Genomic DNA, 17,539 nt, shown 5'->3' with positions numbered 1-17,539 from the left:
AATAACTGAAGAGTTTATTACTTAGGATATTTAAGGCATCTGAATCTGGTATAGAAACACACCTCTATTGTGAGAAAAATCATATATTCAGGAGGTACCACGATTACCATTTTATTTGAAGGTTCTTTGTGCATGTCTTTGCAGTCTAGTTTTTTCCTTTTCTATTTTAAAAAGTAACCTTACTTTTCTCCTTTTCCTCAAAGAGTAATGTTTTCTTAAAAGAGTGACTATAATCAAACCCTTAGGATATACTCTAATCCCTGTATTCTAATTTTATACATTTTTATTATCCTCATAATCCCATCATTTCTCTTCTTTATTCTAATAATGGTGTGACAGCTTCAATTAGCCTTTCAGTTGAAAGACTACAGGCTCCACAGAAACTACAAAGCTATTTCAAGAAGAGCTCTTATGTGCTTATGTATATAAAGAAATTTTAAAATCCTCTTCAGACACTCTCAAGAGCATTACAAATCTCTCCTTCTCTTTCCAGGACTCCAGCTTCACAAATCCGACCTTTTCATTGTTACAGTTTCAGAAGAAAATTCCATATTTAAAATAACAGTATGTCTTCCCAGTTGTGCTCTGAATCATAGAAAGTCTATCCTATTAATATGTGTATTAAAGAGAAAAAAACCCAAAACATCCTTAATGTATGACTTTAATGATACTAACAAATATAAAAAATATTTTAAAAATATTTATGCAAAAGCTAATCATGAAGTTAACCCCCAACCCTACACACATACACACAAGTGAAGCTTTTCAACTTTAGGTTGCAAAGATTTCTTTTTATGTGTATGTATATGTGTAAGCATGCACCTGATGTTTTGAATAGCTACAAACATAATTGTCCTTCCATAAAAGAAGCAGAAATAGCCAATTCTTTTAAAATTTGAAATGACTGATTTAAAGGAGGGGGAAAAAATTAAACAAGCTCTTACTCTGAGAGATTAAGTCTTAGCAATATGATAATCCACTATCCCCCTGTAAATAAGATCATCAGTGAGTTTTCCCCTCCTTCAGAAACTCTAAAACTAATAACTAACAATATGTCTACTGAAAAGTTTGAGGAATACATTATAAAGGTTTGATCTCTCAAATTTCCTCACAGGAGCTATATAATACCTTATAGAAGGGGAAATTTGTGGGAAAGTGCCTATAATAATACTAAGAATAGCTCAGCAGAGATTTTCAGTGGTTGTACACTACCAGGTACACAAAAATTATAGGTAGGGCCAATCAAAGAGGAAGGTCACTAGGAAATATCTCAGACTTTTAGTTGAGATCCTGGAATATCCTAACCCTCCAAGCAAAAAAATAAAACTGGCTCAAAGGGATACTGCATGCTCCATCTTCTTACCAGAGAAATACTGAATCTGCTCTGGAATAAAATAACATCATCCAAAGCCTTTATACTTTTTCATACACAAGACCCAGAATTCTATTAAATATGATTGAGCAAGCAAAAATCATGAGTGAATAAATAAAAATCAAGAGAAAATAGGAATACATTCATGTAAAGTAAAAGTGAAAGTCACTCCGTTGTGTATGACTCTTTGTGACCCTATACAGTCCATGGAATTCTCCAGGCCAGAATACTGGAGTGGGTTGCCTTTCCCTTCTCCAGGGCATCTTCCCAAACCAGGGATCGAACCCAGGTCTCCCACATTGCAGGCCAATTCTTTACCAGCTGAGCCACAATCCATTCATAGGTGATCAGATACTAGATTTTATCAGAGTTGGACTTTAAAATAACTGTGATTAATCTGTTCAAGAAAATGAAAGGGGAAAAAAAGTAATTTAACCAAGGAACTGGAATCTACTTTTAAAAAAATCAAATGGAAATTCTAGAACTGAAAAATAAAACAACATTAATCAAGAATTTAATAGATTAGAGGAAGGATGACAGCAGGCTATAATGTGTTCAGAAAATGTCATTCAAACTAGGAAACATTCAGGAACCCCAAGGAAGGGAGATGCATTACAAGTAGTCAAATAGGTACAAAACTATATTGAAAGTACTATCAATTCTGTAACAACTCATCCCTACAGTCACAGTTCAGTCCAGTCCAGTCGCTCAGTCATGTCCAACTCTTTGCAACCCCATGAACCGCAGCATGCCAGGCCTCCCTGTCCATCATCAACTCCCAGAGTTCACCCAAACCCATGTCCATCAAGTCGGAGATGCCATTCAACCATCTCATCCTCTGTCGTCCCCTTCTCTTCCTGCCCTCAATCTTCAATCAACCCCCCATAAATCAAGCAAACAACACAAATAATATACAACTGTATCTACTTTCACAAGAGTCAGTAATCATTTAAATTCTGTAAAAATCATGTATCAGACTACTCATCATTTTGGTATCAAAATAACTTCTGAAATGCTTTAGTTCTTATATTAAATACAACCTCATTTTTGAGAAAAATATTTACTGCAACAGGGGTTACATTTATTTTTGTCCTTCTACAAACCATTATACTATCAAATTATTAACCCAGATGAACAGAGGTATGATTTCTCTGTAATATGCTCAATCTCTTACTTTAATTCACAGCAGCAGCGTCCTTTATATAAGTCAGTTTGCTGGAATCAGAAAATTTGAAAAAGCAACATGCCTCAAATTAAACTGCACAAGAGTCACTTCAGTCTAATCTGTTGTGAACAATGTTTTAGCAAATTACTATGACTGACTTGTCTTAGATCTTATAAAGAGATGTATATCGAGAAGTAAATCACTAAATGCACTACATTTCATGCGTGCATGAAACACACTCCCAAACACAGTAACAGAAAGCAAGGTAAGGATTTCAAAGTAAAATCACACCCATTTATAATCCTGGTGTTGACAAACAGAGCTGGGACCTAATATAGGAATTATTGGTAATTGTTTGATTCCTCATTCAATATGTTATATTTCAGAACAAAAATTTCAAGCAAACTGTAATAAGAATAATCTTATCACACCCCACGCTCTTACTGAGGAGGAAATTTAAGAAGTGATTTTCCCAAAGTCTTAAATCTGCCTACAGGAGAAATAAGACTAGGACCGGATCTCTTAAGTTTAGTCCTTTAAACTATGCCAAACTTTCTCCCAACTAAAACCAGATTTTACATCATATGCAAATTAGAAAAGTGCTAAAGATACTTGGGGAGACTGTATCTTCTTCCTCCTTTAAAGGACACTATTTTAAAATATGTTATTGACAAAATAAATAGGAAAGAAAGGAGGGAGAGAAGGGAGAAAAAGGGAGGGAGAGGAGAGAGAAAGGAGGGGAAGGGTGCCAAAACCTTCTCGTTTCTAGAATCTTATGAATCCTATTATACTTTCAGTTCCACTTCCACACATAAATTTATGACAACGGAAGAATCTTTGAACCTTTTCGATTTCCTCCTACTCTGAAAAAGATATTAAGAGTCAAACACTAAAACTGACAGGGCCATTAAAACATGACAGTGAGTTTTTCACAGTATTCCCTCTAATCTGACAGTTCACATCATTCCTCATTTCATCAGAGTCACTGAAAACTTTTTAACTACAAAGTCAGACTGTATCCTTGAAACTAGAGTTGATTTCTACACTTATTCTAACTTAAGTTCTCTTAATAATTTCTCTCTCAATTTAAGAGCACAGCATATTATATTTCTAGAACAGATTTCATTGATGAGGAGTTGTCAGAAATAAATGAAGTGATATATGTAAAAGTACTCTGTAAATTTGAATTTATTATAACACCTGGAAGGTGTTGTGTGGGAAAAAAAAAAGTCTATAAATGTGTTGCTTATGGGAATACCACCATTCTTAGTGGTAAATCATTAAATGCATTTCCTTTACAATCAAGAGTGAGACAAGGAGGTCTACTATCATTACTTCATTTTAACACTATAATAGAGGTTCAGGTCAGTGCAATAAGACAAAACTTATTAAGGGAAAAAAAAGAATAAGAATGGCTTAAGAAGAAGCAAAACTGTCCTAATTTACAGATTGTATAACTAGATAGCTGATTTAATGCCAAGGTTTTATTAATGCTTATTCAGCATTGTGCAAAGTATCCAGAATGGAAACTCAGTTTTATTGCTGAGACTGTGAGGTATGATGTTAGATAATATTCTAGAAATAAAAATGATAGAATAGGTACATCATACTCAGTGACCTTAAAAGTCATTCATAGCAGGATAAAGCTCATATGGCTCAAATTGAATACAAAAAGCAAAGGAAAGTGGATGTAAAACTTGAGAAGAATATTTAATCTAAACTATTTGTGATTATCACCACCATCACAGGTCTTCCTGCAAGAGGACTGGACTACTAAATATCAGCAGCTCAAGAGGAAAAGCAATTGTGTCAGTTACAAACAAAGTGGTCCACAAGGCAGGACCCCAACAAATTTTGGGTTTTCCAACATTTTCTCATATATTCATTTCTCCTCTCCTCCATTATCAAAGACAGTTGAAAAGTTATGTTTGGGTAATATATATTTTAGTACAATATTAAAAGCCTTAGGAACTTTTATTTACTATCTTGAATTCTGAAATGTTTTTAGGATGAATTTTTTTGGGGGGGTTTCCACATTTTCATGAAATTCAATGCAATTTAAGCTACTCAGCAATTATAATGTATCTTAGAGCAACATTTTCATAACATTTTCTACTCAGAAAGAGTTTAAAACTGTGTAATCATATTACAAAATACACACCGATAATCTAAAATGGCTACACAAGCTGTGGGAATGTTTAACAAATACTTTCTAGTGAATTCAAGGCTGGATTATTATCCGTAATACAAAAGGAAGGGGTCGCAACTACTTAAATGTACCAACTATTTAATTTTTATCTTTGTGTTTAGTAGTGTTTCAGTTGTTTCCCCTCTAAATCTTACATAAGGAGGCAAATACTGGTTTACTACAATGGAGAGAAACTGTGAGGTAAAGGCTGCAAGCACATTGAGCCATCTGTTTTAGATATGTGATACAAGTGTCTAGATTCCATCAGAGACAAATTGCAAGAAAAGTTACTGAATGGTTGAAAATATACTAAACTCTAGGAGAAAAACGCTGTTCCATATACCATAAACCAGATCTTTCTAAATAACTTAAGAGACTATATATATTTTGATATCTTCCTGATACAAGCCAGACACCAGCTTGTAAAATTTCAAAACCGGCAGAAAAAAATCTTAATAATTACATTTCCTTTTTACAAGCATATAATGAATAAGATACATTTTTTTCTGGTGTTTGATGGTTTGGGGCATTTTAAAGACTAGATGACATATCACCTTCCAGAAATCAGTACACTGTCAGACTTTAAGTTAGTAATATATTTCTAGCTCTAAATGATATAGTCATATAAAAATAGACTTCTGATCAGTGTGTACATTTATAATCCTTGAATATGGCTACATCAAAAGAAAAGAAATGGAAAAAAAAGACAAGATAGGAATAGGTAGAAGGCTAAAACACAAACATGCAAGAAGGATTTTAATCAAAGTGTAACATTTGCAGAACATCAATCGTACTTGATTAGCACATGTAAGCACTGCTTTTATAAGTGCCATTTTTTAAACAGTAAATATAAAATGATATTGATATGTGAGTATATTTCTGACTATCTACTGACTAATCTCTGCTACTTAAGACTTAACTAAAGGCTAAATTTGATAATTCAGAAACGTGTAATCTGGCTTGAAAATTAGCCATGGTGTTTGTTGTTTTTCCATATTATTACAAGATTTTTGGGTAGCTCACTATTCATTAACCATCTTTACTGGAATGGCAGCTAAGGACAAATACTGAATATACACACCACACTTTGTAGGACATTTTAACTTTGAGGATAAAGGGCAAAACTTTTTTTAATGGAAATTTTGCAATTTTGAGTCTCTGGCCTCAATTAGCATGGACAATACAAGTTAATGATATACAATGATTTGAAAAGTTATTCTGCATTTCTAACAGAACTTTGAGAAATTAGTAATCTGATAACTATTCTCCACTAATAAACAAAGTCTTTTTTTTTTTAATTTAAGCAAGGCTTATTTACTGAAAATCAGGAAACAGTTTTCTTCCATGTCTACTAATAATGAGAGAGAGGAAAGATTTCAAAATGGGACATTAAAAACTGCACAAAGATGTGACAGAACTCAGAGGATATCAACAATGCCAGAGAACCGCCAGTATTCCAAAACAGGAGCCAGGCTGTTTCCTTCTTTTGCCTGCTGTCAAAAACTGCAACAACTGCCACATTATCTTGTCAGGTAGACAGAGTCATCGAGAATCCTCTGAGCCTTCACTGCAGTAGCCTAAGAGGACCTTTCAGTTCCTTTCCTGTTAGCATCAAAGCCAAACTGAAGTCAGACTGTGCCCCCTCCCTCACAAGAAGGTACAGAGCACGCAGCCCAAAAGTCACCTTCAGGACTCAGTATGGAGGATCTGGTGGTGTTAGTATAAAGGACAAACAATGGCACAGGGCAAATAAGAAATGCAGACAGAAGGAAAATCTAAAAAACTTTAAGATGCATTCTTAGAATATAGCCCTGAAAAGTAAGTTAGAAAAAAATTAGGCAGAGGGCCCTACCTTGCAGATCTTGTAGAGAGATTCTTGGCCATCTCCTCCAGTATCTTTGAAGTAATCATGTGCAGGAAATGTACGATGAATATCTCGAGTAATAACACTCTCCTGGGCTGAGTCCTAAAATTAAAAGTAAAGTTGGTCATTAATTTAAGTTTTCTTAATTATGAAAAATAATATGTACATGTTAAAACATTTCAAACAGCACAAAAAATATTGGCCACTTCCTCCATTAAAAAAAGACAAAAAAACATGCCTTCCTTCCCAGATGCCTAGTCCCATTCACCAGAGATATTATAAATACCACCGACAGTTTCTTTTGTGTCTTTCCACCCATTTATCTCTAGATGTGTGAATCCATGTTTATGTGAGGGGGAGAGGAGAGAGGGAAGTTGCATACACCCACAAATAGACATAAGCTCTCTGCTCTTTTCACTTAACAGGATAACTGATAGAATATTTTTTATTGCTACATGTAAATGTATTTAATTCTCTTTAAGAGCAACTATGAAAAAGAATGAGATACATCTGGATATAGACATACCATAATTTATTTAACATTTTCTTATCACTGATATTTTATATTTTTTCTATTTATATCACAAATATTATCACTAGGAATATTTTCATACATACATGTTCAAGACAGATTCCTAGAGGTGGAACTGCTAGGATACTAGATATATGCCTTTCCATTTAAGGTACTTTCCCTTCAGAGTTGTTGTAACACACATAATCCAAACAATGATAGTGTCTGTGTTTCTCCACACCTGCCCCAAACCAAATATTATCTGACTTTTTAGAGAATCTGATATGTGAAAACTCAGACCACAGTCATTTAAAAAATACAAAATATTATCAATCTTTCCTCACAATAGGTAAATTACCCGACTCATTTGCTTCAGAAAATAAAAAGCCCCCAAACTAGCATCCTAAGATGACATACACTTTAAATATAAATCTAGAGGCTTTTCTTTTCCAGACAGATTTAGGATCTAAAAGTTCAAAACTGAGTATGTTCTAAGCTTTAAAAAAATGATTAATCATTCACTTGATTTTATTCTTCTCAATGTTTGTTTTATCTGTTTAAATGTCAAGAAAATAGAACGAGACTACTTCTAGCAACCCCAATAATGAAAATATTCTCCACAATTAAAGAAGCATCAATCATGACTAATGCAAATTAAAAGTGGTTTAATATCGTTTCCATATTTGAACAAATCCCCTCTTTCAGTTAAAATTTAGAAAGGAAAAAAAAATGTTTAATATATGAGTTACTTTAACAAATGCTATTTCTCTTTCTTTTCTAGCCGAAAAGTATATAAGGAGGAGTAGCTGATGAGCTCTAAAGTTAAGCCAGTGCCTTCTCTTGCTACCTTTTTCATTTCAGCTGCTATATCATGCTGGGTGGTAATTAGATCTTATATCATGTGGAGAAACAACTAAAACCGAAACGTTCCAAATCTGCCAGCAAACACCAAACATATTATAAATCAGTCCAGAGGAAATTCTGATGCCTTATAGGAATGGGATGCTAAAGACAAATAAAAATGAAACTTTCAAAAAATTACCATACCTTAAATAAAATAATACATAGGAAGTTTACATTTATCATGGCCAATGTAGTTTCTAATGGTACAGACTACTGGGGTTAAGACGGGGATATAGAACAAGGTAAATATAAAGGCAATGTATATGGAAATATATTACAAAAGGCATGATTTATCTGGTCTGATATGAGTCTAAGCAGGGGGATCTGGTGCTGGGCAGATGAGTTTTCACTGTCCAGATTTCCTCCTTCAGTGGGTTTTCTTTTCACTAAGTCTCCACTGACAAACTCTTTGAAAAAGACAGCCAATGAAAATGTTACTCCTCCCAAGTTGAACTATTTTAGGGGCAAACATGTGTCGACTGCTTCACAGGATAACTCATTTTTCACTTTCTGAGATGCTGTGGGAAAGAAGTCATTGGACTATATTCCCTAGAAACTGCCTACTTTGTTGGTATCATGCTATGTTTAAATGGTGCCAACAGTCTGATTCAGAGAAAGAGAAATTGATCAAAAATGTCTAGGATATAACTCTGCATAATATTGTTCAATTTTTTCTATGAATAGTTGAATCTTCCTTGTTTGTTTTAAAAAGTAAAGGGGCAAAATCAAATGAAAATATTGGGTTGGGCAGAAAGCTTGCTCGGAGTTTTCCATAAGATGTTATGGATAACCCATTAAAAATCATAGACTTTTCTGCACTTAATAAACTTTACCTTGCTATGATTACTTTTAAATGCCTTCTACATATGTGTTTCTAGACTTTTCTTCCTACATATTGCTCTCAGTTGGCTAAGGGAACAATTTCTGCAACTTTACTTTATAAACTAAATAAGCTATTTTTAGCTACATTATTCATTGATGCCTTTCATGTAAGTGAAGGTTAAGAAGTACACTGAAGTGAAGTGAAAGTCACTCAGTCATGTCCAACTCTTTGCAACCTTATGGACTATAAAGTCCATGGAATTCTCAAGGCCGGAATACCTTTCCCTTCTCCAGAGGATCTTCCCAACCCAGGTCTCCCACATTGCAGGTGGATTCTGTACCAGCTGAGCTACAAGGGAAGCCCAAGAATACTGGAGTGGGTAGCCTATCCCTTCTCCAGAGAATCTTCCCAACCCAGGAATCGAACTGGGGTCTCCTGCACTGCAGGCGGATTCTTTACCAACTAAGCTATCAGGGAAGCCCCAAGAAGTACACTAGACTCTTACAAACAGACTATTATGAATGAAATTGCTAGAGAAAATAATAGTGTTTTCAAAGCAAAAGCTGAAGTTAACCATCTTCCAATTACCCATACTGTTAAGAATAGGAATGGTATATATTCAGGAACCTACATCTAATCCCCCGAATTTATCCACTCAATCATTAAAGTATTTGAGTCAGGGAATCACTAAACCTACATTGCAAAAGGAAGACAACATGATTTTTCTCTTCAATATTCATCTCTTTTTTAAACTTATTCCAATTAATGAAATAAATAAAATGAACAGAGGACAAAAAAGAAGCCAAGTAACTGCCAAAAACATTTTATAAGCACAACCAAAATTAATATGAGGTCATTTTCTTGGAAAGGCCCCATAAACAGTCTCAAGTCCTTACAATTATTCTTAGAATGACAAGAGGGAAGAATTTACTTCCTGACAGGTGGCGAATTCACCAGTATCTAGAGACTCACAACTTTACCCACAATTTACTTCCCCATGGATGTATGTCCCATTCCGATCTTCAGTCCAATATGGTGGCTTAGTGGCTCTGGGGCCAGTCAAACTCATTGGTTCTATTTCCGGCTACTTCACGTAACAACTATAGAAGCTCAGACAAATTATTTAATCTCACTAAACTCAATTTCCTCATCTTTAAACTGGGATGGTCATACCAAATTCATGTTGTTTAGAATAAGATAATGTGTGTAAAGTGCTTAGTACACTGCCTATTATCAAGTGAACACATTAATCTGTGTAATTGCTAAGTTGTGTCTGACTCTTTGTGACCCCATGGACTGTAGCCTGCCAAGCTCCCTGGTTCATGGGATTCTCCAGGCAAGAATACTGGAGTGGATTGCCATTTCCTCCTCCAAGGGATCATCCTGACCCAGGGATCAAACCCACTATCTCCTACACTGGCAGGCAGGTTTTTTATCAGTCAGCCATCAGTGAAGTCCCTAAATCTGAGAATACTCATTAAAGAAATAAATAAAAATAATAATTATTATTCCTTCTTCTCATTAAGGATCATGTTCAGCTGTTTAAAATTGTGGTGAATTTATTTTTAGACACCCTTGAAAAGGAAAGATATAAGCATCTGAATGCAGAGTTCCAAAGAATAGCAAGAAGAGATAAGAAAGCCTTCTTCAGTGATCAATGCAAAGAAATAGAGGGAAAGAACAGAATGGGAAAGACTAGAGATCTCTTCAAGAAAATTAGAGATATCAAGGGAACATTTCATGCAAAGATGGGCTCGATAAAAGACAGAAATGGTATGGACCTAACAGAAACATAAGATATTAAGATGAGATGGCAAGAAAACACGGAAGAACTGTTCAAAAAGGATCTTTACGACCTGGATAATCACGATGGTGTGATCTGATCACTAACTTAGAGCCAGACATTCTGGAATGTGAAGTCAAGTGGGCCTTAGAAAGCATCACTACGAACAAAGCTAGTGGAGGTGATGGAATTCCAGTTGAGCTATTTCAAATCCTGACAGATGATGCTGTGAAAGTGCTGCACTCAATATGCCAGTGAATTTGGAAAACTCAGCAGTGGCCACAGGACAGGAAAAGGTCAGTTTGCATTCCAGTCCCAAAGAAAGGCAATGCCAAAAAATAATCAAACTATCACACAATTGCACTCATCTCACATGCTAGTAAAGTAATGCTCAAAATTCTCCAAGCCAGGCTTCAACAATACGTGAACCATGAACTTCCTGATGTTCAAGCTGGTTTTAGAAAAGGCAGAGGAACCAGAGATCAAATTGCCAACATCCGCTGGATCATCGAAAAAGGAAGAGAGTTCCAGAAAAACATCTATTTCTGCTTTATTGACTATGCCAAAGCCTTTGACCACGTGGATCACAATAAACTGTGGAAAATCCTGAAAGAGATGGGAATACCAGACCACCTAACCTGCCTCTTGAGAAATTTGTATGCAGGTCAGGAAGCAACAGTTAGAACTGGACATGGAACAACAGACTGGTTCCAAATAGGAAAAGGAGTATATCAAGGCTGTATATTGTCACCCTGCTTATTTAACTTATATGCAGAGTACATCATGAGAAATGCTGGACTGGAAGAAGCACAAGCTGGAATCAAGATTGCTGGGGAAAATATCAATAACCTCAGATATGCAGATGACACCACCTTTATGGCAGAAAGTGAAGAAGAACTAAACAGCCTCTTGAGGAAAGTGAAAGAGGAGAGTGAAAAAGTTGGCTTAAAGCTCAACATTCAGAAAACGAAGATCATGGCATCTGGTCCCATCACTCCATGGGAATTAGATGGGGAAACAGTGGAAACAGTGTCAGACTTTATTTTGGGGGGCTCCAAAATCACTGCAGATGGTGACTGCAGCCGTGAAATTAAAAGACACTTACTCCTTGGAAGAAAAGTTATGAGAAACCTAGATAACATATTCAAAAGCAGAGACATTACTTTGCCGACTAAGGTCTGTCTAGTCACGGCTATGGTAGTCATGTATGGATGTGAGAGTTGGACTGTGAAGAAGGCTGAGCACTGAAGAATTGATGCTTTTGAACTGTGGTGTTGGAGAAGACTCTTGAGAGTCCCTTGGACTGCAAGGAGATCCAACTAGTCCATTCTGAAGGAGATCAACCCTGGGATTTCTTCGGAAGAAATGATGCTAAAGCTGAAATTCCAGTACTTTGGCCACCTCATGCGAAGAGTTGACTCACTGGAGAAGACTCTGATGCTGGGAGGGATTGGGGGCAGGAGGAGAAGGGGACATCAGAGGATGAGATGGCTGGATGGCATCACTGACTCGATGGACGCGACTCTGAGTGAACTCTGGGAGTTGGTGATGGACCGGGAGGCCTGGTGTGCTGTGGTTCATGGGGTCTCAAAGAGTCGGACACGACTGAGCGACTGAACTGAACTGAACTTCTGTATTTGCACACTTTAAATAATGAAATAAATCACTGTTTTTCTTCAGATATCATAAACATTGTGATTATGAAAACAATTTCCTTTGAGCTTTCAGCGTGATGATGCACTAATGCATATACACCCTCTTCTAAATTTTCTATCAGGCATCTTATGTATATTATGTCTGATATTATCCTGGTTTCTATTAGTCCATGATGAAAAGCAAAACTGAACAATTATTTAGATAAAGTGATGTTTAACCCAATATGCAATGCTGGGGCCACTAACGCCAGTGTGAACACTCTGGCTCCAGCTTTGCATATATTCATGCAAGAAAAAAATATACCCTGAAAGAAGATTGGTAAACACAGAGTACAGCAGAAGCTAAATTTGCCAGAACAGTTACCGTTTTCATTCTTTACTTCAGAATTCAGCATCTGAGGATCAGCGAGAGGTTGAAGTCATGGTTAGGGACAGAACAAATGCCACTGTTTCTAATACAAGTCTCCCTGCTGGACCGTCACCATCATGAAAATCATTGGTAGGCAAAGTCCTTGAGATCATCTTCTATCCTGCCTAGGGAGGCATCAGCTTGGGCCACACATACAAGCAGACTCAAAGCATAAATAGTAGTGAGAGGTTTGAAAGAAAGTCTTTTCTTTCTTCCTTGAACCACACTCCTCTGATACTATCACCACACAGAAATGAAATTTCTATTGAGTTTATCCTTTAAGGATTTTCTTTCATTTCAAATTGCTAAGTCATAAAACAAAACTTATCTTTAACAACATATCGATCTCTAGTGTGATAAATCCATGGCCTGACAAAGGATATATAATTCAGTTTGTTGAAGATCAGTTTAAAACCATTGCTAAGAGGTATGATAAGTATCTCAATTAACTCTTGATCATCTTAAGTGGAGACAATTTACAGCCAGTTATCAAGAGGATTATCAAAGTTTTCTTCCAGTATATTGTATATATTCTGACATCTTTCTAATCCTCTTAATTCTTCTTTGAAGACAATCATCACTTACTTGCTTGTTGTGAGAAAGAAATGAATACAGCATTGAATTGTCAACAAGTATCAGGAAGACGGGTTTGGATGACCATACCTTATTATTTTTTATGGAACAATTTCTAGGCTGTCAACAACTGGAAAGGTATTCTAGTGAGGATGAGTGTTGTCACATGTGACTGTAGCACCAGATGAAGTGAAAAAGTCAATGTCCTGATAAACAAACACCTTTGGCTGTACTCTGATTTGCTACATTTTTACAACTCTCGCTGCACCTTTTCTTATGAATCTCTATTGTCAAATCCCAACTAGAAGTGAATTTTCACTTTTCATTTCAACTTTTAAGTACCATGTCAACTTGTATTATTAGAGACACCAATGCAGACCAAGCGTAGCCACAAGCAGTCAGCAGATAAATGATTCAGAGCCTAAGGAAAAAAAATTGACCTTAAAACATGCCTTCTATTCTTACTCCACAGGGATCCTCCTTTAGCTCTATGCTGGAGCTAGATCTGTGGAGAAACATCACAAACGAGTCAGCTTACATGTCCCTGAAAGCAGATGGGTTTGCAGTGGTGGCTCTGCTTTATTTGCCTTGATGTTTGCCAAAATTCCAAAGAAGCAGAGATGAAAGGAGAAAACATAAAAAGTTCATTCTAGTTTCAAACATGCTACTAAAATCATGAGCTAGAAACAGTAACACAAAAAGGCTGGATCACTGTCAGCCTTCATTTCTTGAATACGGGCGAGGGGAGTCTCAGCATTAGCAGGGTAATATGGAAGCAAAGCAATAAATGACAACTTAACCATATTGTTAGCAAGCTGCTTCCTGGGCACTGCACAAACATGCTGCCAGATGTCTCAGAATCAAAGCCTGACACAAAGGTCAAAAATATAAGCCATATTCTGGCTTCAACTAGAAGGAAATCTCTTAGGGGAAGTAGCAACAGTGAGAACAAACAGCAGCGGAAGTGAGGGGAGAGGAAGTACTGTCTTCACAAGACCAGTCAATATCCATAATGAATACCTTAATCTTGAAGGGACTTCGGGGAATGCAGCAGGAATTATGAGATTAGAATAAAGCATTTCTTTGGGACTAGAAGACTAAGAAGCACTGTAGCCTATGAGAACAGCCTGGATTTCCCTGAAATCCTAGGGAATCCAGGTCAGGTACCTCGCCATGATGAGTATCTGGGGTTACTTTTAGACTCCAAATGCATCTCTGGCCATATTTGGATATGCCCTCATTCCCAGGACCGCTGACCACTCATTGTCTCAAAATAAAGGTTCAACTGGTGTACTTGACAGTCTTGGAAACTTGTATCAATGGGCAATGATAAATTCTGCAACTCTTGTTAACATGAAGCACAATAACTGAACTCTGTTAGTTCAGATTGGAAAATACATTAGTATTTTCCAAAGTTAGATTATTTCTAACTTTGCATTATTTTTTAAATCATTAATTATAAAATTTATCAAAACAGTCCTTTAAACTCTTTTAAGATAAATAAAAATTTTAAGGGCTATATATTTACTAACCATTGTGTAAGAGTAACTTTCATTACATAAAAAAACAAGTATATAATATTGTTTAGTGAAAAGTACTATAAAAATAAAACAAGATATAGTGAGGAATGGGATGGTATTTCAGGTAGAGTGGTTTTGCTTCTCTGAGTAAGAATTCAAATATTTAAAGAAAAAGCTTTGTAGGAAAGGCCCTGAGGTAGAGCAGGATGCCAATATTTTTCTGAACATTCTCCAGCATTTTGCTGACCTTTATGTTTGCAGATGTCTTCAATGAATTCTTAAACATAACTCTGATACTCTCCTGGATTAACCTGGCTACCTCAGAAATTTGTTAGGATAAATGAGATTACTGTTATAAGATGTTTCAGTTAATAAATTTGAATACGTGTTCCTAGTTACATGTGTCTATATGAAAGCTTACCATTCAAATATTTATTTAACATCATGGGTGAGACATTGTATTAGGATCTACAGGATCAAAAAGGTATAAGACATAGTCCATAATGTCCCTAAATTGCTACAGGTTAATACTTACTTGTAAAGACAAAATGGAAGGAAACAGATTCTAACAGCCAAGTAAATGATATGAGTAATGTTGGCTACAGGAATTCAGTAAAGAAAGTGATTATATAAGGGATAAAATGGTGAAAAATCGCCTTCTATAGGAGATGGAGACTAGGCTGAACATTGTGGACAAGATAGTCTCAACAAAGCTGAATGATCTCAAGAGAACACACTGACAAGTGTGGTGTGAGTAGAGGCTGCAAAGCAGGAAGGCACTTGGCATGCCCAGGAAATATGATTCTGACTAGAGAAGGAAATTTATAAAAGGGCAAGTTGAGTGGGATCTAAACTATGGAAAGTTAATCTTGAATGAAGATGTTTTAACTTAATCTTGCAAACAACAAGGAGTTATTTCATCTGCTATGGTATCTGTAGTCAGTTTTGTGAACTCTGAAACTTTATTTCAGCTGAGCCTCATCTGCAGAACTGCTGTGTAGTGAAGATTAACCTTACCCAAAAAAAAAGGACTGGCTTTTGCCATTGGACTCTAGGAGGTGATCTCTAGGCCCCTGTGATATCAAGTCTAATAAGAATTCTTTGTTTGCACGTGGGCATGACCACCTAATAACCTAGCAATGTGACTCATCATGGGGTTTTTGAAGCACAGAGTATTAGTTCTATCTATGGAGAGGCTGGAGGCTAAAGTCAGTCATATAAACATTACATGAACAAGCCCCTATAACAACTCTGGACAAGATTCAAGTGAGCTTTACTAACTGGCAATACTCCCAGCACATGTTCACATACTGATGTCAGGAAACTACATGGTCCATGACTCCATGGGGAAAGGACAAAGGAAGCACCATGCTTGGCACTTCTCGTGGAGTCTGCCCAACATCCTTCATCCCTTGGCAAGCTTTAATCTGTATCCTGTAGCTGTAATATGATGTCACCCAGAGGAGCCGGGCAGGCTGCAGTCCACAGGGTTGCAAGGATTCAGACACGACTGAGAGACTAAGCACACACACACATTAGTATTACAGCTTTCATGGAGTTTTGCGATTGTTTCTAGTGAATTACTGAACCTGAGGGTGACTTTGGTTAACACCTTGACACAATTAGTGTTAGAAGCAAGGGCAGTCTTGGGTGGATTATGTTCCCTCTCTTCACTTTGAAACTGGTTAAATTCTGACAAGTAGGCCATCAACAAATAAAAGTTTTCATTGTCGTATTCTCACCAATAAATTTCCTCTATTCAAAGATATGAATCATTGCCTTTCTTTTAGTCTTTGACAACATATTATTCACAATAAAATAGTCTTCCAATACCATGTCAATTCTGATGACTTTTTAAAAACTCACCTTTAATGTAGAACCTCAAATGTTAAAAATGTTGGTCTACCATTGACCATTTGGCCATCTGTTCATTGAGTTTCTCAAAAACCTCTATATAATCAGTAAAGCCCATTAAATTAAAAATGGGTCACACAACTATGGATATGATCCTATAACTTGTAAAGGATCATCTGGAACTTCACAGGAGAGTTGAGTATAAGTAAACAGTAACTACATGCTAAGCTGCTTCAGTCATGTTTGATTCTTTGCAACCCCATGGACTGTAGCCTGACAGGCTCCTCTGTCCATGGGGATTCTCCAGGCAAGAATAATGGAGTGAATAGGCATTCCCTTCACCATGGGATATTCCTGGCCCAGGGATCAAACCTGAGTTTTTTTAAGTCTCCTGCATTGGCAGGTGGATTCTTTACCACTACCACCACCTGGGAAGCCCAAACTATAATAACAACCATAAGTAAATGTGAATAATATGCATATTTTTAAAATCCTTTATGATCAATAAAGTTACTCTATACTGGAGTATGGGTTTTGAAAAAGTCCATTTTTGTATCAAATCAGGTTACATAATTGCCATTTTATTCCTTTTTGTAACAATACATGTTTCCATTAACATAAGATTTTACTCAAGCAGGACTAGAAGATGCACTGATTACAATAAAAATAAAATAGGAAGGGGCAAGAACAGAACAATTTGTTCCTGAGAGACTATAAAACTTCTAGTTCTCAATAACAAAGGTCACTTCAATAATTAAATATTCTAATTCAATCTAGAAAGTGTACAATAAGGTTTTTTTTTTGTTTTACATATTCTGGTTAATATAGCAACTTTCTTTTCTGATATTCTATTCATAATTCTCTATTCAAGAGGGTCAATTTTTGTTTCTCCAACAGATTTCTCTGTAAGTAGTACAAT

General features: G+C 36.2%; 1 protein-coding gene across 6 annotated transcripts in view; it reads right to left on the bottom strand.

The window, feature by feature from the left end:
* Nucleotides 1-17,539, bottom strand: part of RABGAP1L (RAB GTPase activating protein 1 like) — a 726,671-nt gene that overhangs the window by 310,733 nt on the left and 398,399 nt on the right. For all 6 annotated transcript variants that reach the window (XM_042229119.1, XM_027975891.2, XM_060396625.1 and 3 more), the window contains one exon: nt 6,578-6,691. In XM_042229119.1, coding sequence (XP_042085053.1) covers nt 6,578-6,691 — 114 coding nt within the window. The remainder of the gene's footprint in view (nt 1-6,577; nt 6,692-17,539) is intronic.

The sequence above is a fragment of the Ovis aries genome, chromosome 12 (genome assembly GCF_016772045.2).
Source record: "Ovis aries strain OAR_USU_Benz2616 breed Rambouillet chromosome 12, ARS-UI_Ramb_v3.0, whole genome shotgun sequence".
Lineage (NCBI taxonomy): Eukaryota > Metazoa > Chordata > Mammalia > Artiodactyla > Bovidae > Ovis > Ovis aries.
This window is presented reverse-complemented; position numbering and strand designations above follow the sequence as displayed.